The sequence below is a fragment of the Onychomys torridus genome, chromosome 16 (genome assembly GCF_903995425.1).
Source record: "Onychomys torridus chromosome 16, mOncTor1.1, whole genome shotgun sequence".
NCBI lineage: Eukaryota > Metazoa > Chordata > Mammalia > Rodentia > Cricetidae > Onychomys > Onychomys torridus.
Genome location: NC_050458.1, coordinates 44,945,796 through 44,971,060, shown reverse-complemented (window position 1 = coordinate 44,971,060; position 25,265 = coordinate 44,945,796). Strand labels below are relative to the sequence as shown.

At 49.4% G+C, this 25,265-nt stretch overlaps 1 protein-coding gene and 1 pseudogene across 1 annotated transcript; one reads left to right on the top strand and one right to left on the bottom strand.

The window, feature by feature from the left end:
* Positions 1-239: 239 nt before the first annotated feature.
* Positions 240-2,830, bottom strand: LOC118596715 (annotated as a pseudogene).
* Positions 2,831-10,889: 8,059 nt separating this feature from the next.
* Positions 10,890-25,012, top strand: Dnal4 (dynein axonemal light chain 4). Its single transcript, XM_036208273.1, has 4 exons — positions 10,890-10,998; positions 20,994-21,199; positions 22,766-22,849; positions 23,961-25,012. Exons 2-4 carry the CDS (start codon positions 21,131-21,133, stop codon positions 24,123-24,125), a joined length of 318 nt encoding a protein of 105 aa, XP_036064166.1. The 5' UTR covers positions 10,890-10,998; positions 20,994-21,130; the 3' UTR covers positions 24,126-25,012.
* Positions 25,013-25,265: the final 253 nt, after the last annotated feature.

Here is a 25,265-nt window from a genome sequence, read left to right as displayed (position 1 = left end):
GTTGGGGGGCACTGGCCCCAGCTGTAGGAGCATCATCTGTGGGACCCAGGTATGCAGCAGGTGTTGGGGAGCACTGGTCCCAGCTGTAGGAGCATCATCTGTGCGACCCAGGTACTCAGCAGGTATTGGGGGGCACTGGCCCCAGCTGTAGGAGCATCATCTGTGGGACCCAGGTACTCAGCAGGTGTTGGGGGGCACTGGTCCCAGCTGTAGGAGCATCATCTGTGGGACCCAGGTACTCAGCAGATGTTGGGGGGCACTGGCCCCAGCTGTAGGAGCATCATCTGTGGGACCCAGGTACTCAGCAGGTGTTGGGGGGTACTGGCCCCAGCTGTAGGAGCATCATCTGTGGGACCCAGGTACTCAGCAGGTATTGGGGAGCACTGGTCCCAGATGTCAGCTTCCAGTCAACAGGACTGGTTCAGCCAGCTCAACTAATCCCAGGATGCAGGGCACCCCCCACCTCCCCCATCAGCCTCAGAGCTGTAGTGGTGCAGGGCTGGGCAGGCCTCTTCTGAGAAGCCTGGGACAGAAACTTGACACCTGAGCTTCCATTTCTCACCTGTGGGACAGAACACCCGCCATGCTGCAGGAAAGGGGCAGAAGGCAGAGCTGGAGATGTGGAGGCTTTAGAGGTGTCTGTCTCGGCACGGTCTCCAGGATGCCATACATACACATGCTGTGGTGATGCTGAAGGTGATGTGTATGTATGTGTTGAGGGTGGGGGGATTGTTTTGTTTTAGACAGGGTCTCTCTACATAGCCATGGCTGTCCTGGAACTCATTTTATAGACCAGGCTAGCCTTCAACTCACAGAGATTCACCAGCCTCTGCCTCCCAAGTGCTGGGATTAAAATCATGTGTCACCACCACCTGGCATGTGTTCCTTTTTAAGACTCGGTTTCACTATGTAATTCTGGCTTAAACGTGTTATGATTAAAGGCACGTTCCTTGGTGCCCAGCCCCCTCCCCCAGTATATTTAGCATGAAATCCAGACCTCCCCCATCAGCCCAGCCCAGCCACTTCTCAGCCCTCACTCAGCCACTCTGGACATGCTGGGCATCCTGCTGCTCCCCGACAACGTGTGCCAGACAGAGGGAATTTGCACATGCATCTCCTTGGGTCTGGACTGTTCCTTCTCCTCAGTTTCCAGCAGACTCCCTTTCACTTGTGACTTAAGTTTAGTTTTGTTACACATCGCTCACAGAAATTTTGCTGCCCACTTGGGCTAATTGGCTCCTTGGTCATTCTGTCATTTGCCCTACCTTTTTCATGTATCAGATCTAGGAACTGAACGGACGCACATTTCTTTTCACAGCATTCACCTCTCCTTGTAAACACCTTGTTTGCTTTTATTGTGGGCCACCCAGAGCGCCCTACTGAATGTACATCGCCTCCATAGCAGAAGAAACTGGATTTACTTTCTTCATTGTTAAATATACACCTCACTTGGTGCAGACTAGGTGCTTACTTAACACTAGTGACTGATAGACACCGAGTGCTTGCTCTGTGCCGGGTACTGGCTGTTCTCAGCACTTGGCGTCTTCTTAGCTTATTCAACCCAGCAAGGGCAGTAACATGAGAGAACTGAGACCCAGGAAGAGGCTTTGCCAGATCACAGGCCTGGGAAATGATAGCACCAGTATGTTTATGTAGCCTAATTCCAGAAGGAACAAGCCCTCTAGTCAATCTCTGTCCCTGGAATTAGCCCCTAAGAAAGGGTTTGTTTTGCCTCACGGAAGTTCTAGTCCATGGATGGACTCCATTATTTGGAGCCCAGGGAGACATATGATGGTAGGAATGTGTGAAACCACTCACCTCATGGCCAGGAAGGAAGAGGAGGACATACCCACAATTCCCTTTAAGGGCATGTCACCAATGACCTAAGGTCCCCACCAATCAAAAGTTCCACAGCCTTGACTAGGAGCTGGGCCAGAGCCATGCAACGCTGCACAGACTTGACAAAGATCACCACCTGGTTAAACTCTAGGACGTCAAGAAGGCCAAAGAGCTTCTGGTTCATCTCACTGTCCTTGAGCTTGACTTAGTACTGCTGTAGCCTGTGTAGTGTGAGCTTGGTCTCGTCATCCATAAACACCTTCATGGGATCCTGCATGAACTTCCTGCAGAAGGGCCACATCTCCTTCCTCAGGGTGGCACCGAACATCATGCATTGCTTCTCACAGGGTGTCACATAATAGAGCTCTTGCATGTCCCCGTGCATGTCCAGATGTCCCGGCATCTTATCACATTTGTCTAGCACAAAGTGCCTCACGTTCCTCAGGTCAAGGCTCCTGCTGCGGACCAGTGCCAGGATCCAGTCTGGGGTCCCCATCACAACATGGGGACAGTTCTTCTTCAATGCATCTTCGCCCTTCTTAATGGAGAGGCCCCCAAAGAACACACAGATACCTTGACGCTGGTAGAGAAGCGCTCATACTCCTTGCTGGTCTGGAAGGCCAGCTCCCTTGTGTGGCACATGACCAGTACTGATACCTGGCCATTGATGGGCTTGATCTGCTGCAAGGTGGCCATCACAAACAGCTGTCTTGTCCATCCCAGACTTGGCCTGGCACAGTACATCCACACCCAGAACTGCCTGGGGAAGACACTCATGCCAGACCTCTGAAGGATGCTCAAAGCCACAGTCCACTATGGCTTTCAGGAGCTCCAGCTTCAGCAGAAAGTCCCGGAAACCAGAACTGTGAATGGAGGCATAAGATCCTTTGACATCTTTCTTCTGGGGAGCTGGAGTGCTCTCCTGGGGTGCTTGGGGCCCTTCATCTTCATCATAATCCAAAAGCTCATTTTCCACATCCTGTTCTGCCATGGTATTGTCACCCAGTTCACCTCCGAGAGCTGCAAGAGAGCCTCCCGTCTGGTTGTAGGTCACACTCCTGGACGTGAGCTGCAACACTTCCTGCCTGGAGCCCAACTTGGGTCTTGCTCACTGGGCTGTTGGCTTATCACTTACCATGTTGGGCGCCAGATGTTACAGATCTTCTAAAGGTCTTATAATAAAAAACACAGAGCCAGATATTGGGGTAACTGCTGAAAGATCAGAGAGGCAAAGGAACAAGCCATTAGAGAAACGTCTCACCTCACCAACTCTACAAATCCTCTGACTGAAAGCCTCTGGATCCTCAGCCGAAACAGCTCCACCCAAAAAAGCCTCCAGCTGAAAAGAGTGAGTTCCGGTCTCCTCACGCCTTATCTGCCTTTCTCTACCCAGCCACATCACTTCCTTCCTAGTGCTGGGACTAAAGGTGTGTGACTTCCCGGCTCTGTTTCTCTCCTAGACTGAATCAATCTCATGTAGTCCGGGGTGGCTTTGAACTCACAGAGATCCAGACAGATCTCTGCCTCCTGATTAAAGGTGTGTGCCACCACTGCCTGGCCTCTATGTTTACTCTAGTGGCTTGTTCTGTCCTCTGATCTTCAGGCAAATTTTATTAGAGTACACGATGTATCACCACAGCTCTATTTTTTAATGTTATTTTTATTTTTTATTTATGTATATTTGGGGGTGTGGAGAGATGTGGAGGGATATGTGCATGCTCATTTCTCCCTGGAGTTGAAGTTCCAGGCAGTTGTGAGCCACCATGTGGGTGCTGGGAACTGAATTTGGGTCCTCTGGGAGAGCAGCCATCTTTCCAGCAGTACTTTTCTATGTTTTTGCTTGTTTGCTTGTTTGTTTGTTTGTTTCCGAGACAGGATTTCTCTGTGTATAGCCCTGGCTGTCTTGGAGCTCACTTTGTAGACCAGGCTTGCTTCAAACTGGAAGAAATCCACCTGTCTCTGTCTCCTGAGTACTGGGATTAAAGGCGTGAGCCGCCGCCGCCGCCACCACCACCTGGCATGCTATTTTTTCTTTTTTACAACTGATGGAGAAAAGGAAAGGAAACAACCTCCTGAGACCCAAAAGGAACGTGGCCCTAGGGACACCTTTATTTTAATCCCGTGAGACTCATCTCACATCACCTCCAGAGCCAGCTATGATAAATGTGTGCTCTCAAGTCACTGAACTTGCCGTAGTCTGTTATGGAAGCAGTAGAAAAGTAGTTAATATACTAATTCATAATACGTTTGAACAAAAAGCCAGTCTAAAAACATTCCAGAAAATCATACTGAGAATGAAAGTAGAGATTTGTAACAAAAGTGGAATAATTACAAATGCTTGTAAATGATTCGGTACACTTATCTTATTTGTATTTTTTATTAATATATTTATTTATTAAAATACACTTCTTTATTTTTGAGTCAGGGTCTTACTTTGTAGCCACTTCTGCCTCCCTCTGCCTCCTAAGTGCTGGAATTAAAGGCCTGCACCTTGCAGTAGCTCCCTTTCTGCGCATACTCTGACTGCTCAAGGTTCAGCCAGTTGTTTACTGTCTGGGACCCGTCACCAACTTAGAGCTACGTGCATGGGTCAATGTGAACATGCAAGGCCAGCCAGCCCCTGTGGCAGCTCAAGGACAAAGCCTGGGACTTGTCTAGGTCTGCCCCAAAATGATAAGTGTAACCCCCGACCAGTAAATTAAAAGGTTACACACCCTCACCCAATCATATGACACCAAGGCTAGAACCACCATGCTTGCAATTTTTCCCTTTAAAAACCCCTCCCCCTGAGAGCTCAGGGCCGTCATCCTCCATACGCTGTGTCAGTGTTGAACATGGACCAAGCCCGAGCTTGCTTGTTATCAATAAACTCCTGTGTGTTTTGCATCAGATATTGGCTCTGTGGTGGTTTTGCTGGGGCGTCTTGTGCCACGGCCACAATACAACCATCTGTAATTCCAGTTCCAGGGGATCTGACTTCTGGAGTTCACAGGCACCAGACACAGGCATGGTACACTAACATATGTGTAAGCAAATCACCCATACACATAAAAATTAACTAATTAATTAAAATAAATAAATCATTTTTGAAAGAGGAAAATAACATATTATTGATAGACTCAATAAATTCCACGGCAAGTATTTTGAATCCCTGGTATTAGGTTTCTCCGCCAACGCAGTAAGACAAATCTAGCCCAATTAAAAGGTAAAGGACCAGTTTTGATCTGAGCAAAGCACTCCCGGGTGATCTGTGGGGAGGAAGGAGGAGAAATCCCATGGCAGGTCTATGAACCTGAGCTTAAATAATACCCTGTAGGCTCGGTCTTGAGCAGCTCTGGGCGAGGAGCTGCTGCTTGGCCAGCTTTCTGAAGGGCAGGATTTGGGGGAGGGAGCTGAGGCAGAGCTTCCAATGGAATACTCCACAATTGGTTCATTTTGTTTGTTTGTTTGTTTTCTCTGGGTAGTTTGGAGCCTATCCTGGATCTTGCTCTGTAAACCAGGCTGGCCTCAAACTCAGAGATCTACCTGCCTCTGCCTCCCGAGTGCTGGGATTAAAGGCGTGCGCCATCACTGCTGGCTTCACAATTGGTTCTTTCTGAAGCAAGGTGTCAGGGCCAGGCAGGTTGGCACACGGCAGTCGTTTTAGTACTTGGGAAGCCAAACAAGAGAAGTAACAGTTAGAGGTTAGCTTGGCTTACATCACAAGACTTTACAGAGAGAGAGGGGGGGGGGAAGAGAGACTCAGAATGGTTAATTTCAGTGAAGAGAGTATAAGAACAAAGATGGGCTCCTTGGAAAGATTGTCAAAGTTGGTTTAAAACCAGCTGTGCTCCAGAAGAGGGGACAGGAGAGGAGACCTGGTTCTTTGTTTTCCTTCTTTCATAGCCAAGCACACACATGTCTGATTTCTTCCTTGATCCTGTGGCAGGCCTCAGAACTGAGACACCGCTCTACCATCTGGCCCTCTGGGCCAAGCATGAAGGGGCCTCAAAGCACCTGCTCCCTATTAGGACCTTGGCCTGGAGCTCACGGAAGGTGAGAAAAATCTAGCCGTGGGACACACAGGAGGTATCAGCCACAGGACCTTGCACAGAATGAGATGGGAACTCAAGGGACTCGTGTTTGCCTAGGATCCTGATCCCAGGAGCTTACAAGTAAGAGAATAATGAGCTGAAGGAGAACACAGGAGTCTGGGAGCAAAGACAAGTCAGGGAGGAGCAGCCTGAAGAGTTGGGTTCTCCCTGCTATGAACAGATAGGAGCAGGAGGAAGGAGGAAGGACCCCTGACTGCCCACTGGGGACAGTCACTTGATCCTATGTGGCACTATGGGGCCGGAAGGAGCTGCTACACAGTTTGGGAAGGACCACACTGACTGGAATGGAGAATTAGAGATGAGCAAGAGAAGGTGGCAGCCTGGGGAGGAAGTAGCTGATACAACAATGGTTCCCAACTGTATTGCTGTGCAGGGATGAGGCCATGTGAGGAGACAGGACTCAGGAGTAGCAGACTAGTCACTGGCTGTTAGGTAGGTTATGGTTGAGAAAGTGTAAAGGTTGACACCTTGGTGTTGGGGGATATTTGATCACACTGGGAACCCTGAGTTTGCATTTCTGTTAATTAAGTAAAATTAACCTTGGGTCAGGAGGCTGCATTAGCAACTATTTGACAGAAAGTAATCACAGCGCATCAGAGGGCATCCAGGAGAGCTAGAGAGACACAGGAAGTAGTAGGGTGGGGTTTGGAGTGGCACAGCTTTTTCTGGTGTGGCTAAGTGGAAGGACAGGTCTTTCAGAGACACCAGCAAGGATGGAAAGTTAGCTAATTGCATCCCAACCTCTCTGAGCTAGCAGGTTTTCACCCCAGCCTTTGAATCTCAAGTCTTATTCGTAAATAGAATGATAGAGATTTAGTTAAAGCCACCTTTAGCCGCAGAAGTAGGGCGGATGCCTGTGGGAACAGAATTCCCACCAGGCTGCAGCCTGAGTGGCCAGGTCATTGCTAGAGAAGCAGGCTGGTAACTGCAGGGTTGCAATTCCTGGCTGAAATAGCAATAGATTAAGGCACAGCCACTGTGTCGAAGTTAAAACAACACCTTGGTGTCTGATGGAGTCTACTAGGTGGCAAGGGCGGCCATTTTCTATTGCCAGGGACCAGCCTCCAGTAGCACAGGGCTCAAAGGGACATCCACAGAGTCGGTGTGTACTAGACGTTTTTATCTGAGGGGATTAAGGAAAGACACTCACACTCTTCCTTGATGATTTCCCTCTTTATTCTCTATTCTTTTACAGTATAATTTTTCTCTACAGCTTATACACCCCAACAAAATTTTTCAAGCAATAAAGGAATTACAATGTAGTTACATTCTACTTTTCAAGTAAATGATTATAATGAATACACATAAAAACATGTTTTTCATCTCCCTTACACAATTAAAACAAAGTCACCCCAATAACCCATATACATTTACATCTAAGTAACTTGTTATAGATTAACAGAATATGGGCAAACAGCCAATTCTTTTGCTGGCAGGCTGCATATTGCAGTTACAAAGAAAGAATCTATCACTTTGTTATTTATCTTGAAAGGTAATCTTATAAGGAGTCTTAAAGGAATCACAAACCTAAGCTTTTATACATAAAAAACAGTCAGTCCTACTTTAAATCTTTGAGGTGCATACACACTCACCAATAGTTTATTATATCAGGAGATTGAGGGCAGAAATGGATACAAGGAACTAATCATCACCTTTGTTCATCAACCAACCTTAGCAAGAAAGTAAGTCAGCTAGCAATAATTGGGCTGCCTTGTATTTTTTACCTCAGCTATGTGTCCTTGTGAGCTTTAGATTGTTTTCTGGGTGGTTTTTTTTTTTTTTTTTCATATCAAAGCTAGACAGTCCAAATATTATCAAAATATTTGCTCTAACCTGAAGTTATTTTAAGGCTTTGTTTCAAATGCACACTGAAACCTGTGACTGCATCTTTCAACATTAAGATTAAAGGAATTCCAGCCAGCCTAGCTCCTGGGACTCAATGGTTTTTCTATTTTTTTCTTTTCTTTCTTTCTTTTTTTTTTTTTTTTTAAGATTTATTTGTTTATTATGTATACAACATTCTGCCTCCATGTAACCTTGCACACCAGAAGAGGGCACCAGATTTCATTTTTGATGGCTGTGAGCCATGGGTGCTGGGAATTGAACTCAGGACCTCTGGAAGAACAGTCAGTGCTCTTAACCTCTGAGCCATCTCTCTAGCCCCTCAATTGTTTTTCTTAATCATTAACTTGAACTGCATTCTATGCAGCACTTTAAGTGAAACTCATAGGCCCTAGCTGTGAAACATTTCCTTGTATTTATCTTTATTCATCAAAACTCAGTATAAACTATTATTATCAATGGGAAATATGGGGAGAGCTAGCTAGAGAATCCACTCAGTTTGAGACATGCTACTCGTGGCCATCCTGGTAAAGGCAGCCAGGATTCTGCTGGAGATCTGGGCCAGGTGCACAAGAGAGGTCTGGGAAGTAAAAGATAAGAGCAATCAGGATCTCAAGGGATGAGGATAAAGGGAACTGTGGCCGTGGCTAAGAGCCCCAGGGACAGTCCTAAAAGATCACTTCTCAACAAGGCTCACATCGGGAGCACTGCTCCCTGGAAGACAGGACATTTCCAGGGTACACACCTCCCACCTACAATTTCAGTAAGTATTGGAACTCTACTTGATGAGGAAGCAAGCAGTTAGAGAGCACTGATGCACTTGTCAGTGTGACAAAAATACTTAGGAGAAGCAATTGAAGGAAGGAAGTGTAGCCCAGCATGATGGTGCATGTCTTTAATCCCAGCACTCAAGGCAGGTGGATCTCTGAGTCTGAGGCCAGCTTGGTCTACAGAGTGAAATCCAGGACATCAGGGCCACACAGAGAAACCCTATCTCAAAAATTAATTAATTAATTAGGAAAAAAGAAAAAGAGGTGTCTCTTCTGGTTCATAATCTGGTGTAGTCCATTGATAGGGAAAGCATGAAGATGAGGACATGGCTCCTTTACATCTTGATGGCTCCAGTAGCAGAGAGGACTGGAAGCAGGGCAGTGCTATAACCCTCAAGGCCTGCTCCCCAGCTGCCTGCCAGCTAGGTCTGATGTCCCAAATATTCTACAACCTGTCCAAACAGCGCCACTAGCTGGAGATCAAACACAGAAAACATAAGCCCCTGGGTGACATTTCACATCCAAACCATAACCACCTGTCAGAAAAAAAAAAAAACAAAACCACACACACACACACACACACACACACACACATTCAGGTTAAGGAGCAAAGCAAGAGTCCAAGATGGGAGCCAAATGAATTAGAGATCTGGGGGAAAGACCCATGTTCCTGCCTCTCCCCGTTCTGTTGCAGGAGACCCTGGAGTCTGCATTGCAAAGAGATCTAGAGATTCTACCTCTGCAATGGAGAATTGTGGGAAGACTCTTGTGCTTGGTGCTGCCTGCAGGGGAGATGAGTCGCTGGGAAATAAAAACTAAGAAGGTCTATCAGTTTCTGCTTCTCAGCGGGTCACTGGTAACCTTGAGAGAGGAAATTTCAGTGGCATTGTGGGAGGGGAAGCCAGATTGCGGTGGGCAGAAGAATGAATGGGAGGTGAGAAAGAGAGATGGCAAACATGGACCCCTTTCGGGAGACGTTTGTATAAGATACAGAAGTGAGAGCATCATCCCCCTCAAAGGCTGCCCTTCGTCTCCAGATTAAGGAAATCTGGAGGCTGAGTAAGACTTTCCACAGACCCTCAGAACTTTTCAGGAAGACAAGCTGGGGGCTGGCAACAGTGGCAGAATTCACACTGCTGAGTCAAACCAAGCGCCGCCGTGTGTCTGCACTCAGTCCACACACTCAGGCTAGGGTTAGTCCTCTGTCCTAGATCAGAACTTGTTATTGCTTCCCAGAAGCTCTCCTGCAACAACTGTGCTCCATTCTCACCTCACACCAGGAGGTATTCATGCTTCAAACCCCTCCATCTACTCCCCTACTTCCTCCTGTGTCTTCTCTCCTACCTACACTACACTGGCCCTGCACCCAGGTCTCCTGGAGCCGCTAACTACTCCCCGGGCAACTTACTGTTCCGTTCTCCTTAGCCTTCTGGTCATCTTGGGCTCCACCCACTTAGGTGCCACATCTAGAAGAGACAGTACCCTGCCCAGCCTCTGCTATAGAAGCGTGTGGAATAATAGATTCTGTACCCATTTCTCCTCATGGCTCTTTTCCTGCTGGACTGTGGCTTCCCTGGAATCACCAGCATCAAGCCAGGGCTGAGACTCCTGTAGATGCCAGGAAACCGGCTAGTGGAACTTCACTAATGAGTACATGTTAAGCATACAGAAAATGTTTAAATTATGGGGTATCCTAGTGACCCTTTGATCCATTCTTCTTCCTCTTCACCTTCCCCTCACCCAGCTGCACTAACGCTCTTTGATCATTTCCTCCCAAGAAGAATCAAAAGCAGATTTTTCACAGCTGCATCTCATGGTACAGGTGTCTTCCAGCCTCAAGGGCAAGGTGACTCTGGAGGGTGTGCGCAAGGAAAAGAGGAATCGGGTTCCTTCTCCAGGGCTATTCCTTGATTCTCTCCTTCCGTCTCTCAAGTTCTACACATCGGTTCAGACAGGATTACGGATGTTGCTACTTGAAACTACTGTGTTGAGAATCAATGAGACAGTTCCTCTAAAGCATTACATAAATTACATCAGGTTCTTGAGGTCCTTGTAAAACAGAAGATCAGCGTCAGCGTCACGACACCAACGAACTGCATTTGTCATTTCCAATGACGAAAACTCACAGAGCAATACAGCTTCGCGAAGTTTGTTGTTTCTCTCCAGAGACAACTACAGCTTGCGGGTGGATGCTCTGGCATACTTAAGACAACTATAAGCGAAGCCCCGCCTCCCCGGTCTCTAAGCCACGCCCCTCGCGTGAGGGCCGGCCTCCTAGACACCTCCGGAATGAATTGGCACTCCTCTCCACCAATAATAAGTGAAATTGCTGTCAACGTCCGGCGAGGGGACGGGACTTCCGGGATGGTTGCTAAGACACTCTTGTTCGCTCCTTAACAACCCTGGCGGGGGTGCGCTGGCAGCGGCCTAGGCTCTGGCCCCCGCGGGAGCAGGTGAGGCCGCAGGGCAGCGTGGCGGGGTGGGCTGGCCCGGAGGGAGGGCGGGCGGGAGGACGCGCAGGGCGGACGAGGCCTGGCCCCGCGTGAGGCCGCACCTTGATCCCCAGTCTGCGGTTCCCGGCCCAGGACCTCCCCTTGTCCCAGGTAGAGGACCGCGGAGCTCGACCGTGACATTGTGCCTGCCCACTCCCACTGTGCAGGCCGCTCCTCCTCACCCACCCAGGGCCCTGTCTAGCACCGTGCCCTCGCATCCTCCCTGTTCTGACTCCCGCAACGCCTTGTCCCCGCGCCACCCCGCTGCCTCGTCCCAGACCACTTGGTTTGGAAATTTGGCGACTGGGGTCCTGGGACTCTGGGCTGACTATTGCCCGTTGTGTGTGTGTGTGGGGGGGGGGGACTCAGTTTCCCCATCTATAAAGGCGAAATTGGATTGAACGGTCGCAAAGGGCGTTTGGACTCGGACGTCCTAGGATGTTGTTCTTGGACTCAACTGTTAGCTCCCCGGAGGATGGGTTCTCTCTCTTCCCTCCATTTACGTGCTGCAAAGAACTTGGCAAACCTAAATTGGATTCCCACTTGTAAGAATCCTGGCAAGTTAGCTGAGATCTCTCTGGGCACCAGTCGGTGCACCTGTAAAGCCAGTATTCCGAAGCCCATCTCCTTTGGCAATTGAAGTAGGAAGGGTCGCCCAGTCCAGTGTAGATTCAGTACTTGCCAGCTTTCTTTTTTCTCTGTGTATATATGTTCCTGTGTATACAGGTTCATGTGGAGGCCAGAGGCCAACTTTTGGTGTCTTAATCACTGTCCACCGTATTTTTTTTCTCTTTCTTTTTTCTTTTTCTTTCTTTCTTTCTTTTTTTTTTTTAAATTTCGTTTGTTTTCAAGACAGGGTTTCTCTGTGTAACAGCTCTGGCTGCCCTGGAACTTGCTTTGTAGACCAGGCTGGCCTCGAACTCACAGAAATCTGCCTGCCTCTGCCTCCCCAATACTGGGATTAAAGGTGTGCGCCACCACTGCCCATCTCTCTTCACCTTATTTTTTTTGAGACAGGGTCTCTTGTTGATGCTAGGAACTTGCTATTGGGCTAGATGGCCAATGATCTCCAAGGATCCTTCCAGCTGCCTCTCCAGTGCATGGCTGCCACACCCAGCTTTTAGACAGATAAAGTGACCCATTTCTCCAACCCCCTAATTTCCTTTCTTTGTCTCTTAGCACCTCACACTTTCCCTCCTGGGAGGGACCCAGAGATTTCCCGTGGAACCCACTTAGTACCCACTCTCTGCAGAAGAACCTCACAGCTGCTGTCTGGCTTTGGTCTTTCCCTGTGCTTTGTGGTTAGGTATTGTGGGCAGGGGATGAGAAGAGGTTGGTATGGTGGTGCGGGCTGGGCTCATGGCTTCCTTTTTCCAGCCATCCACAATTGCATCATCTTGTACTCCTGACCAGATGTCTCCATTCGAGTCTTGCCAGCTGCCAAAATCAAGCTGGCCTCCTTCTCCACCTGCCCATCTGTTCTACCGGGCTTTCTCCATGGTCTGCCTGGCCCATTCCACTAAGGACTGAGTTATCAAATTATCTTGATTCTGTCTCCATGGGGATATCACATCCTTTCCATTCCTGAGGCCGCCATCCTAGTCCAGGCTGTTAATGCCTGTCATGGGGGTTATTGCTGTATTTCTAACTGTTGTCCCTATCAACAACCCAAGTTACCAGCCACTGTGCTACCAGCCTCCAAGAAGCTAGGCACAGTGGTGCATGCTTGCAGTCCTAGTACTTAGGAACAGTATCAGGTTTATCCTCGGTTGCTCAGTGAGTTCAAGGCCAGCCTGTGGTGTGTGAAAGCCTATCTCAAAAAACAAAATCCACAGTTTTTATGCCTGAGTTTTAGGGCCCTTGCACAACCCAACTCCAGCCCTCTCTTTGCCCTTCTCAACTGTGTTCGGTCAGCAGTCCCAGGAACCTGTGAGCTTCCCCTGTCTGGACAGTCTACTCCAGTGCCGGATGCTCACCCACTAGTACTGACTCCTGTGCTGCCCTTCATGCTGAGCTTCTCTTGACATCCTCCCACCCCCTCCCAGTCTCTTCCTTCTCTGTCATGTCTTTCTGCCATGGATCATAACTCCCGGGACCGTTTTCATATATGCTGGGAGCCCCACGATGGCAGCGCTGCTTCTTGCTTGGTTAGAGTGGAGTTGTCGAAAGCATAGTCTTGAAGTCATGTGTGCTGGGGTGGGATCTGGCCCTCCCTTTCTCAGCTGGATGGAAAGTGGGAAAGTCACTTTGCTTTGCTCGGGCTATGTGCTCATCAGTAATGGCTCATGGGGGGTGGGGAGGGAGTGTCAATTTTTTGCAGGGTGGTGAATTTTTGAGAGCCTGAATGTAGAATTCTTCTCCTGATTTCTGGCTGAAGATTAGTATTAAGTAAATATATGTTTAAAAACTTTGTGTGTATACATGTTCCTCTTTAGGAGTGCCTGTTTGTACATGAATATGGAGGCCAGAGATGGATGACGGATATTTTTCTCAATCGTGCCCCACCTTTTTTTTTTTAAACAAGATCTCTCTTTAAATCTATAGCTCACTTATTGGCTATACCGGCTGGCCAGCAAGCCCCGGGATTCCTCTGTCCCTGCCTGTCCAGCACCAGGATTACAGGCGTAGAGCATAGCATCCAGCCACCTCTGGGTGTGTGTACTTATGTGTGAGGGAAAGAGAGGGTGTAAGCATGTAATGTACCCCCCAAGGTGCATGTGGAGGTCAAAGGGCAACTTTGGGGCACTGTCTCTCTCCACATGGGTTCTGGGGACTGAACTCAGGTGACCAGGCTCTGCACCCCGCTTTTCCTGTGGGTGCTGGGGTCTGATCTCAAGTCTTCATGCTTGTGCAACAAACCACACTGAGCCATCCCAGCTCCAGTGTTTAGTTTATTATTGGATGGCTTTGAATGGACCTCTCCCCTCTCAGGAGACAATTGAAATAGAATTTCATTACATTTTGGATATCCTTTGGACTTCCGCATGTGCCTGACACTGGATTGCGCATTCTGGAACAGTGAAAGAGACTGAAGTCCCTGAGCTCCAGGGTGTCAGGACTCACGACACGTGGTGAAGTCGTGATCACTTGTAAGGTGTGATTGCTGATTAGCAATTGTCAGTGGTTTCCTGGGAAATAGATCAGTGCTGCGTGCAGTTCAAGCCTGTGATAATGTCACTTTTAATTCCTCCCGTTCAAATCCGTTGTGAGTGTGGAAGAAGTGGGGCGGGAGGCTGCGTAACCGAGCTGTAGGTAGCCGCTCTCATGCCGACGAGCCTGTGGCTACCATGCTTATGACTCTTTCTTACTTGTCTCTTAACGAAAATGTTTGGGATCTCATCCAAATTCGGGTGTGTCCGTGGGAGTGTACTGTGTGAGTCACTGTCGTTTAGCATGTGGTGTTGGACAAAGCAAATGTTGATCCCCTAGCTCAGTGAGTCAACAGATGTCTCTTCTAATCCCCCCCTCCCCTCCCTTCTCTTCCCTTTCCCCTCCCTCTCCATGACCAAAGCTTAACGAAGTTTGCACTGGGCCTCAGTGTAATTGAGAAAAAGCAAAGGCCTTTTCAAACCAAACGAGACAGCTTGTATATGTGTAAAAGGTCCCTTTCTTTTTAGGGACTCAGTTATCCCTCCTTACTGTCAACTGGTCTCCTGCTCACAGCAGATGATGGCCTACTCCCCCGCTCCCTCCTTCCTTTATTTTTCCTTAAAAGAATATTTCTTGGGTTGGAGATTTAGCCCAGTGGTAGAGCACTTGCCTAGCAAGCGCAAGGCCCTGGGTTCGATCCTCAGCTCAAAAAAAAAAAAGAATATTTCTTTTTTTGGGGGAGCTGAGGACCGAACCCAGGGCCTTAGGCCTAGCAAGCGCTCTACCATTGAGCTAAATCCCCAACCCTGAATGTTTCTTATTCTTATTTCTGTTTCTTTCTTTTTTTTTTTTTAAGATTTATTTATTTATTATGTATACAATGTTCTGCCTACATGCATTTTTGCAGGCCAGAAGAGGGCACCAGATCTCATTACAGATGGTTGTGAGCCACCATGTGGTTGCTGGGAATTGAACTCAGGACCTCTGGAAGAGCAGTCAGTGCTCTTAACCTCTGAGCCATCTCTCCAGCCCTTATTTCTGTTTCTTATTCAGGGTGTCATGCCACCCAGTGGTGGTGTCAGTGGCAGCACACACCTTTAATCCTAGGAGGTAGAGGCAGGTGGATCTCTATGAGTTTACAGCCTGCCTGGTCTACAGAGTGAGTTCCAGAACAGCCAGAGCTACAGAGAAACCCTGTCTTGGAAAAACCAAGGGGGTGGAGGGCGAGGATAGACAGGGTCTCACTCTATTGCCTTGTTTGGCCTGAAACCCATTATGTAGGCCAGCCTGGCTTCTGAGTGCCACTGCACCCAACAAGATGGTGGATTGCCAATGCCCTTCCAGTAAAATTGGAGAACAGCCACCCTGGGTTTGTATTTCACTGTGCCATGACCTGGGTACCCCAGGCCTTTGGGGAACCAGTCGTCACCTGACCTCGCTGCTAGTGTGCCTGGATCCTTCTCCTCTTTGTTGTCATCTGTTTGCTAGAGGCAGAGGGTGGACATGTCAGAAAAAGCAGTGATGTGATGACCAAGGCACACATGCATGGCCCTGCTGTGGCTCTGTGGGGTTACAGAAGAGAGCTGTGTAGATATTTGTTGCTCAAGCATAATCTTGGGTGCCAATGATTTAAAGCATGGGTTGCTTTAATGTGTCAGATCTTCTCACACTATCGATGCTCAAATTAATGATCTGCATAAAGAGATCATCAAAATCTCAGGGGACCTATGAATGGCCACCATGGTTAAGATGGCTTCCCCCTTTCCTTGGTCCTCTGTTAGCTATTCTTGAAGTTCTCTTATGCTTGCTCTAATAGACTAGCCATGCAGGCAGTGCATTCAACCTTGGCTTCTAGTACAGACACAATTTTCTCCTTAAAACCTAAAAAAGAAGGAGGTGTGGGAGGCAGAGAGGTCTTTGTGCTCACAGGTAAGCACAAGGGACCTAGAATTTTAAACACACAGTTGCTTCTTCAAAGCATCCCACCTGAAAGGCTGGGGACAGATGTGGCTAATAGACTTGGACTTTTGTGCTATCTGTGTGGCTGAGAGCACACTGGATCCTCCCCCAGACCTTTATCATGAGCTTGTCAATCTATAGAACCTCTCTTTATGGAAGACATCACATGTATTTTACCAAGAGTTTTGATGTAGTCATAATCTTTTTTAATTTATTTACTTTTGTTTTATGTGAATTTGTGTTCTGCCTGCATGTATGTCTGTGTGAAGGTGTCAGATCCCCTGGAACTGGAGTTACAGACAGTAGTGAGCTATCATGTGGTTGCTGGGAATTGAACCTGAGTCCTCTGGAAGAACAGTCAGTACTGAGACATCTCTCCAACCCCGATGTAGTCATATCTTAAGCTTTATTGTGCACATAGGATTGAGTTAATTATCACCAGAAAAAATTTCACCAAACTATGCTGTTGTTAAATATACCTAAAATAAACTACTCCAGGTCAGACTCTAGAAGTTTGAACCAACACCCATTACTGAGTCATATTGAACCAAACCACTTTCCTGTCTCCCAGAGATCATTACTCTGCTGGCTGTGGTGGGCGCAAAGACCCCTGAATGTGTAGATATAGGAGGCAGGCACAGATAGGTGGTTGAGCTGGAAGATGCCAATATTGATGTTACTTCTTCCAAAGTGGGGGAAAAAGCATGATGAAGTCAGGAGGTTGGATCTGGGCTCAGATCCTGGCTCTGCCAATGCTGGCTGTACACTCTCAGGCCAGCAACCAAACCTCTCTGGGCACTGGGCGCCTGATTCTCCTCCTTCCCTAAGGCCCTCCGAAGAGTTGGAAGCCCATTCACTGGGGAGCTCAAGTGTTGAAATGTAGCAATGAATACGAAGGTGAAGGTAGGATGTGGCCATGCCACCGCCACCATTGGCCCAACCCAGACTTCGACTCTCTTCCTTTGGTGCTAAGCCCAGGCTGACCCACAGTGGGATGGGGAAGTGATAGTGTGCTGGCCCAAATGCTTAAATACGTGGTTGGCTCCTATGAAGAGAGATGGCAAAGTTCCTCTTCCTGACACTCCAGAAGCAGGTGCTGGTCCTTACTGTGAGGTAGAGCTTGCTCAGCCCACTTCCAGATTCAAAGTCGAGGCTTAGGGGCAGGAGTACTTATCAGGATCAGAGGAGATGTGAATTCAGACCCACCTGCAGAGCCAGTCTTTGGAAACACCATGACATGTTCCAAAAGGGTCCTGCAGTCTCTTGGTTATATAGTGGGTTATCAGCCTAAGAGCCAAGAATGTTCCAGGTTAATAAGCATATAGCTTCATAAGCACATGGACATACACACAGGTCATGCATGCATGTGTACTCATGAACACACACAAACACACACATAGGCATGCGCACACACAGTTGATAGATGCTTTTGGCTTTACTTTCAAGAGACCAAATATTTCCCCCAAACCTGCACACTCTAACCCTCTTAAAGATTCTCCTCAAATACTTCAGAAGCAAAATAACAAATAGTGACTGAAGGTCAGTGTCACAAAGAGCAAGGACCCTCCAGACAGGGACACTGGCTTTGACAAGGCAATGGGGCAGCCCTGTGTGTACCTCTTGGATGAGGCTATGCAGAGCATTAACAGAGTCCTGAGGGAAGAGCAAGTTCATGCCGGCTTCAAGTACCACTAAGGGCCAGATGGCATCGGGTTGACCTTTGGTACCCTGACTGTGGCACACTTGCATTATTCAAAAGTGTGGCTTGTTCTGATGGAACCTCTTGGGCATGTGCTCATTCTCATGGGAGATTGATAAGGTTATTAAAGCCCCAGTTGTGCTATTTTAGGTAGCATCCATTCAGCAGGGTGCGTTAATCATGACTGAGAGACCAGAGCTGCACCAGAATGATACAGGAGCATAAAACTGTCTTCCCTTTCTGTGTGGAAGCCTGCCATCTGTAACAATTCCTCTGCTCTGTAAGTCTTACCTGTTTTGGATTGCCAGGAGTATATGCAGTGGTTAGGAAGGCTGTTGTGTTCATGAATCATGGTCCATGGCGTATCTGGTTGACTAATGTTGGCTGAGGCTGGCTGGAGGGATGATGTTCCTAGAGAGCAGAGAATCGGGGACCACAGGGCACTGGGGTTCCCACCTCTCAGACAACACTTGTGTCGGCCTCCCAAGAATAAGAAAGCCAAGGAAGTAGGCAGAACTCCATTCTCTTATGGAACCGGCATCTAGACCTCAGTGCTTCATGGTTTGTTGACTTATATGTCCATTTTTTAGCTTTAGGGCTCGAACTCAAGGCCTTGCACCTGCTAAGTAAGTGCTTTGTCTCTTAGCCACACTTGTGGCCCCTAGACATCAATGTTCGGACTTGGCATCCTCCACTCCATGCTGCTGCTCCCTGGAACTATCCTAGGGACTTCCCTACTTGGTTCCTGAAGAGTGGACTCTGGTAGCACCCAGGAAGTCCTGTGACCTCCCACAGATTCTGTTTTGCGGCTAAGATAGATAGGACTGCCTTGAGGTTGGTGTGCACCACGGGTTCTTTGTTCCCTCCTGTCCCCTGCCTGGAAGCCTTTCTTAGCTCTGAGGATAAATCCACTTGAACTGAAACACTTAAGTAGAAGATGCTGGAGCAGCTGCTCCCATACTTTAAGTCATTCCCACTTGGGATTCTCAGAGGTAAACAAAGTGGAAAGCCCTGGCACCCCTACCATACCACCCTGACGAAGGTGGCTGAGGAGGCAATAACATGGTGTTACTAAAGCTAGGAGCGTAGGATGGGCTGGGAGACAGGCTTTAACACCAGTGAGCAGAGATGAATGGCCCTTTGAATTTTGTGGAACAAGAAACCTGACCAGAAAGTGCAGTAAGATTGTGCTTGGTAAACAGCCAAAACGCATATGTAGAGACAAACAAAACCTGCTAAAACCCAAGTTGTACAAATGCCCAGAGTTAGAAGATAAGTGGAGCCATCTGTCCCCCGGGAAATCAGAAAACACCATGTCGTGGAATGATGGAGTCCCTGCCAAGCTTTGAGCCTTACTTGATGATGCCCTCCAATGGTGTGGCACCGAGGGTGGCTGTGACATCAGAGAGGTGTGAATTAAGAGCATAGTGCAGCCTGGAAAGAGTACCTAGAAAGCTCAGTGCTCAGGCAAGCCAGATCGCAGACACCCTAGGACCACAGACACTGGGAGGGAGGTGGAGCACTCCCATTACTGCCAGGTCATCTGAGCCACACTTGCGGTCAAGTGTGCAGAAAGGGCCCTTGTGTATGTGCGCTCGTGCGTGCGTGTGTGTGTGTGTGTGTGTGTGTGTGTGTGTGTGTGTGTGTGTGCATGAGCGTGAAGTGAGGGAGTGGCCCTAGGGCAATGCTGTGGCCAATAGCTCTCCTCACTCCTGGGCTGAGTGATCTCAAGCCAGAGGTGGCAGCTCTCCTGCCTCCACTCCCAGGCTCTAACTTCTGCAGCAGTCACCATGGAGTTCTGCATAAAGACGGAGTCCTGGGAACCTGGGCTAGTGCATGGCTGGTGGGGACAGCTAATCCACATCACCTCCTCTTACCGCCTGTTAGCCAGGCCCAGCTCTTTGCACACTGAAGCAGGAGGATCATTTGAGTCCAGAAGTTCCAAACCAGCCTGAAAAAAAACACTGTCTCAAAATATATGTGTGTCTCAAAATATACATACCTCTTGGTTACTATGCTGACTGTCTTGGAGTTCAGTGGCTCTGCAGTGAAATTAAGAAATGTGAATAAGCCGGGCAGTGGTGGTGCACACCTTTGATCCCAGCTCTCAGGAGGCAGAGGCAAGCCAATCTTTGAGTTCAAGGTCAGCCTGATCTACAAAGTGAGTTCCAGGACAGCCAGAGCTGTTACACAGAGAAATCCTATATTGAAAAACAAAAAGTAAAAAACAAACAAACAAAAGCAATAACAACAACAAAAATTGCTGCCCTGGTATGTGGCCTCCTTTGTCTGAGTGAATTTCTAGAAAGGTTCACCATAACAGTGATTAGATCCATCATGTTAGTTCCTCTGAGAGAGGAAGCCCTTTGATTTCATTCTAGGGTACATGAAACTGGGATGTAGAAGCATCCTGACTTCTGCAGGGCTGGTGGTCATTTAGGCTGCAGTATATCTGTTCATGAAAAGCTCTGCCCAGATCTACTGCATTTAAGAGTCTAGAAAGCCTGTCTTTAAAAAAAAAAAAAAAAGGCCTAGACCTACTACTATACCCTCATTGAGTGCCCTGTGAGCCAGAGGAAGGGGAGACAGCCACTGGTCAAGTGATACCCACATTCCGGGCACTGTGTGCTGCTCCACATGCCTAGCTAGTCTCATTAAGTCCCCTGCCATGGATATAGCCCCAGTCACTGAAGAGAACTCCTTTGCTGTGCTGCTGGTTATTGACTGAACTGGTACCAGCACCTGGGCTTTTCAGCTCCTAGACCAGCTAGTGGCTCTGGGAGAGAAGGCAGGGACCATCAAGGCACCCAGTATGCCAAGAAAGCCACCACACAACACTGTTCCTAGTCTGCAGAGCAGGGTCCTGCAGAAGGGACCTTGGTAACAAATTGTCAGTGGTCACCTGTGCCTGTGGCTTCCTCAGTACCAGACAGACTGTCATCGGCACTCAGAAACTATCCTTGCTAATTGGTAGCTCGGGACTCCATCCTTGGCGTGGCCCACAGTCAGTATCTGTCTTGACAATGACAGTGTGTTCTTGCAGCATCTCAGGTTGACTCACCCTCCGTCTGCAGACTTGCTGGCCATTTGGGAAAGGAGGCAGAGGCGTTGAGATGGGGAGGTGTCAGATCGTCACTGAGACATTTCTAATTTGTGATGTGTGGTTTTGAAGCCAACTCTTCCCTCCTGCTTTTCCTGTTCTTTGCAGCACCCCTCGGGGAAAGACATTTTCTGCTCCCGCCAAGTTGGCAAGGCCTGCTTCCCGAGCCTCCTGGGCGCTGTGACTGCTGGGCCCAGCGCCTCCTGAAAGTTCCACTCTCCTCCTGAGGGCACGCTGGGAGGATCATGGGAGAGACAGAAGGGAAGAAAGAAGAGGCTGACTATAAGCGGCTGCAGACCTTCCCCTTGGTCAGGGTAAGCCTAGGGAGGGAGGAGAGTGGCCAGCAGGCCCCACAGCCTGCAGGTGGGTGGGGCTTGCAGTGAGAGGAAAGGATCTGCTGGCTCCAACCCAAACATCTAACAGTCTCAGTGACTCATTCTTTCATCCATTCCTTCATTCACCAAGTTATGTTCAGGCCGCCCGCTCTAGGCCAGGCGTGGTCTAGGCACTGTGGAGATGGTGGCAAACAAGGCAGGTGATGATGATCTGGCCTGTGCAAAGGACACAGTGGCAGGTGATATGTGCTGTACAGAAGAGCTGAGCTGGTGCAGAGGCCCTCATCTAGTTAGGTGACAGACCTTGAAAGAACCCGAGGAAGCCTCTGCCCCTCAAAGAAGCAGCAGGCACTGGAGGCTGAGTGGAGGCGAGTTTGGCGTCAACATGGCTGGCTGGAGCCCTTAAGGAGTGGCAGATGGGAGGGTCAGAGCGATGGGGGTTAGTCTGTGCAGGCCTGGCCGGCAGCCACGTGAGGAACACAGTGAGGAATGTGGGTTCTGTCTGGAGGTCCAAGGAGCAGTGAGGGGCAGAAGTTGTAGGTGACGTTGTCTCGAGTCGTTAGAAGAGCCGGGTAGTGATGATGCATGCCTTTAATCTCAGTACTCAGGAGGTGGAGCCAGGCAGATCTCTTGAGTTCGAAGCCAGCCTGGTCTGCAGAGTTAGTTCCAGGACAGGCACCGAAACTACACAGAGAAACCCTGTCTCAGAAAAAAAAAAAAGAAAGAAAGAAAGGAAGGAAGGAAGGAAGGAGGAAGGAAGGAAGGAAGGAAGAAAAGAAAAGAAAAGAAGAAGAAAAGAGAAGGAAAGAAAAGAAAAAAGAAAAGAAAAGAAAGCAAAGCACTCTTGCTGTAGTTAGGAGAGTGGTCAGTGGTCAAGCCCTGGCTGTGGTCAAGCCCTGGAGTGGAGGTGTGAGGTTGGCTCCAACTAAGCTGTTCACTGGGTGGGATCTGGATGCCAGGGGAAGACAGTCAAGGATGGGCCAAAGTTAAGGAAAAGTCCTTGTTCCCAAGAAAGTGAAACTGTAACCAGAGTAGGTTTGAGGGGAAACTGGGAGGTATTTGAGATAGTCGAGTGAGGCTCACCTGGGCAGTGGGACATGGAAGTCTAGAACCCAAGGATGGCATGAAGACATGGGACCCGCCCCTGTGGAAGGCACAGCTCTGTGGAAGGAGTTGACTGCAGAGGGAGAGGATGAAGACAGGCCCTGGCCTCCATCCGGGAGGAGAACCTGGCAAACCGCCCGAGAAAGGAGCCAAGGAGCAGGAGGGAGCGGGGCCCCAGGGAATGGCCAGGCTCCCTCCCACACATGGTCCTCGGTGGGAACATGGACCCTTGCAGAGGGGCATGGGCCCTAGAACATGTAGTACATTACCATCACATGCCCCCCCAGCTGTAGGCCCCAGTCAGGGAGAAGTCACTTGCCCAGGACTGGGCCAGGGAAGCCACCTAGTGTCCGTGCCTTAAGCTGAAGACCGAGAGGCTGGCCAGGAGGGCTAGGTCACGGGCTAAGCCTCTCTCTGTTTGTCACCCTGCCCTGTCTCTAGCACTCGGACATGCCAGAGGAGATGCGAGTGGAGACCATGGAGCTTTGTGTCACAGCCTGTGAGAAATTCTCCAACAACAACGAGGTATTGCCATCAGTGCAGGCGACCCCTCGTGTCTCTGGTGATCCTGTGTGTGATCGTAGGGTGGCTCCAAAGCCCTGTAGCCAGCTCCAGAGTCCTGCCAGACAAAGCTAGAGCCATGCTTGGGAGTGGTCACTGTTGTGAAGGCCAGTGAAAGACGAGGTCGGCTCTAGCCAGGGTACCAAGGGCCACATCCAGCCCCAGAGGGAGGGAAGCCAGCAGGGTCTCCATACCACCTCTGCCCCCAAACTCCTCAAGTGAATTATTGGCTAGGGCATCTTTCTGGGCTCCATCTCAGCTATGAGCAGAGGCCTGCCAGGCATTCATCCATGAATTCATCCATCCATTCAGAAAGGGTGGAGTCCCAGCTCGGCCACAGGTATCAGCCCAGCAGTGCCATTCATGAGGCTGTGGTGAGAAAGGGTGGTAGTGTGGCCACATCCCATCTGCAACCCTCCCTCACTGTGTCCTCAAGACAAGCCATTTCTCAGCTCTGAACCCAGAGCCCTAGTCTGGAGGCTAGGGGTGGTGGTACCTCTTTCCTGAGCCACTGAGGTAATGGGGACACGTGCTCAGTGTCCCTAAACCTCTTCATGCTGAGGGAAGCTTTGGAAAGAGCCGACATGGGAAGTGGGGTGCCATTGCTGTGACTGGGGTCTTTCTGGAACCTGCCACACTTGCTGGTAACAAGCGGCCCCTCAGGGTACCCGCAGGGCCCACGTTGTGCCCTCGCACTGAGCATCCTCACTCCTTTACTTCCTCTTTGTGTTCCTGGTCCACAGCTGAGGATGTTGGTGCTGCTCTGGAACCCAGAGTGAGAGAGCCGACAACCTTCAGCCTAGGCTCTCTCACACCTCCGTCTCTGCTGCTGTCACCAGGTCCTTCCTGATGAGGGCCAGGTGCTGGTCCCACAACCCTGCAGGAGGTGCTGTGCAGAGCATAGCCCTGCAAGAGGTGCTGTGCAGAGCCATCTGTGGTGATCTTGCAGGCAGACTGAAGGCAGGCTGGGCAGCAGCCATTTTCTACCTAGCGTTCAGTGCCCGGCTTCTCCTTCCTGGTGTGGGAACTGTCTTGTACCTGTCACTGCCCCTGACTGGCACCTTCTCCCTTCCAGAGTGCCGCAAAGATGATCAAAGAGACAATGGACAAGAAGTTCGGCTCTTCCTGGCATGTGGTGATCGGCGAGGGCTTTGGGTTCGAGATCACCCATGAGGTGAAGAACCTCCTCTACCTGTACTTCGGGGGAACCCTGGCTGTGTGTGTGTGGAAGTGCTCCTGACACCACCCTGCAGCTCTCCCACTTCTCCTCTGGGCTGGGGGGCAGCCCTAGGCAGAGCCTGGCTCTTTTGTGGGGGTTCAGTCTTTTCCTTTGTTCTTGTGTACCGGTTTCCTGAGCCACACCCAATGTGTGAGTTAGTAACATCGCCTCTCCCAGGCTCTCCACTGTCTCCCTCGGAGTCCTGAGCTGTGTGTACCTGAGGAGTGGGATTGTGTGACAGGTGAAGGGGTGAGGTCATGGGATTTTTCTCCTTGGAATGGACTGGTCCCACCTTTCATCCCAGAAGCCCCAAAGTCCTTCTGCCCCCAGGACTGCTGGGAAATATCTGCTGCCCTTGTCATTAATGACTATGTGGCAGCAACCTAAGAAAGGGCCTCGCCTCTCATAAGACACAGAACATTTCTCTCCTTGTCACTGGGGAAAGGTCCCCTCTCCCCTTCCCCAGCCTAACCCAGGGCTGAATAGACAACCATCTTACTGGACCAGCAGTTCACAGTTCTGGCTTTGGCATGAGGATCACACAGTCTTCCCGTCCCCTTCTCCCAGCCCGGGCCACCCAAACCTTTCATACCACCTCCATCAGATCAGCTGCATGGCTGAGAGCTAGGGCCACGGTGTAGAGCAAGTTCTCAAGATGTTGCTGAACTCTGGTGAGATGCCTGGGCCAGGAGTGCTCTCACCGTGAGGCCCCGTTAGCAGGGAAACCTGGCCTGCCAGGAACTTTATCAGGGACCGCATGCTGTTTGTACTTCTTACCTTGCTGGCTTTTTTAGATTCTTTTTGAGTGTGGGGAAGGGTTTTAGTAGAAGGGTGAATCATATTTTACACAGCGGTCTTATTTATATAAACGTCTTGGTTTTTACAATTAAAATGACTAAAAACTAAACAGTCTATGGTGTATTGAACTTTCCTGGAACAAGGACTCTGTTCTGCTCCACTCGGCCTCCGTGTCCACTTGTAGCAGATTTCCATCGGATCCACTGGACAGTGATGGAACAGACCAGTGCTCCTGGAGGGGGCTGAGTGTGCTTGTGCACATAGACAGGCCTAGAGAAGCGTCACCCAAGCCATCTGGGCACATGTGAGGAGCAGGAACTAGCCCTCCTGAACTGCGTGGGAGAGCTTGCTGCCAGAGAGATG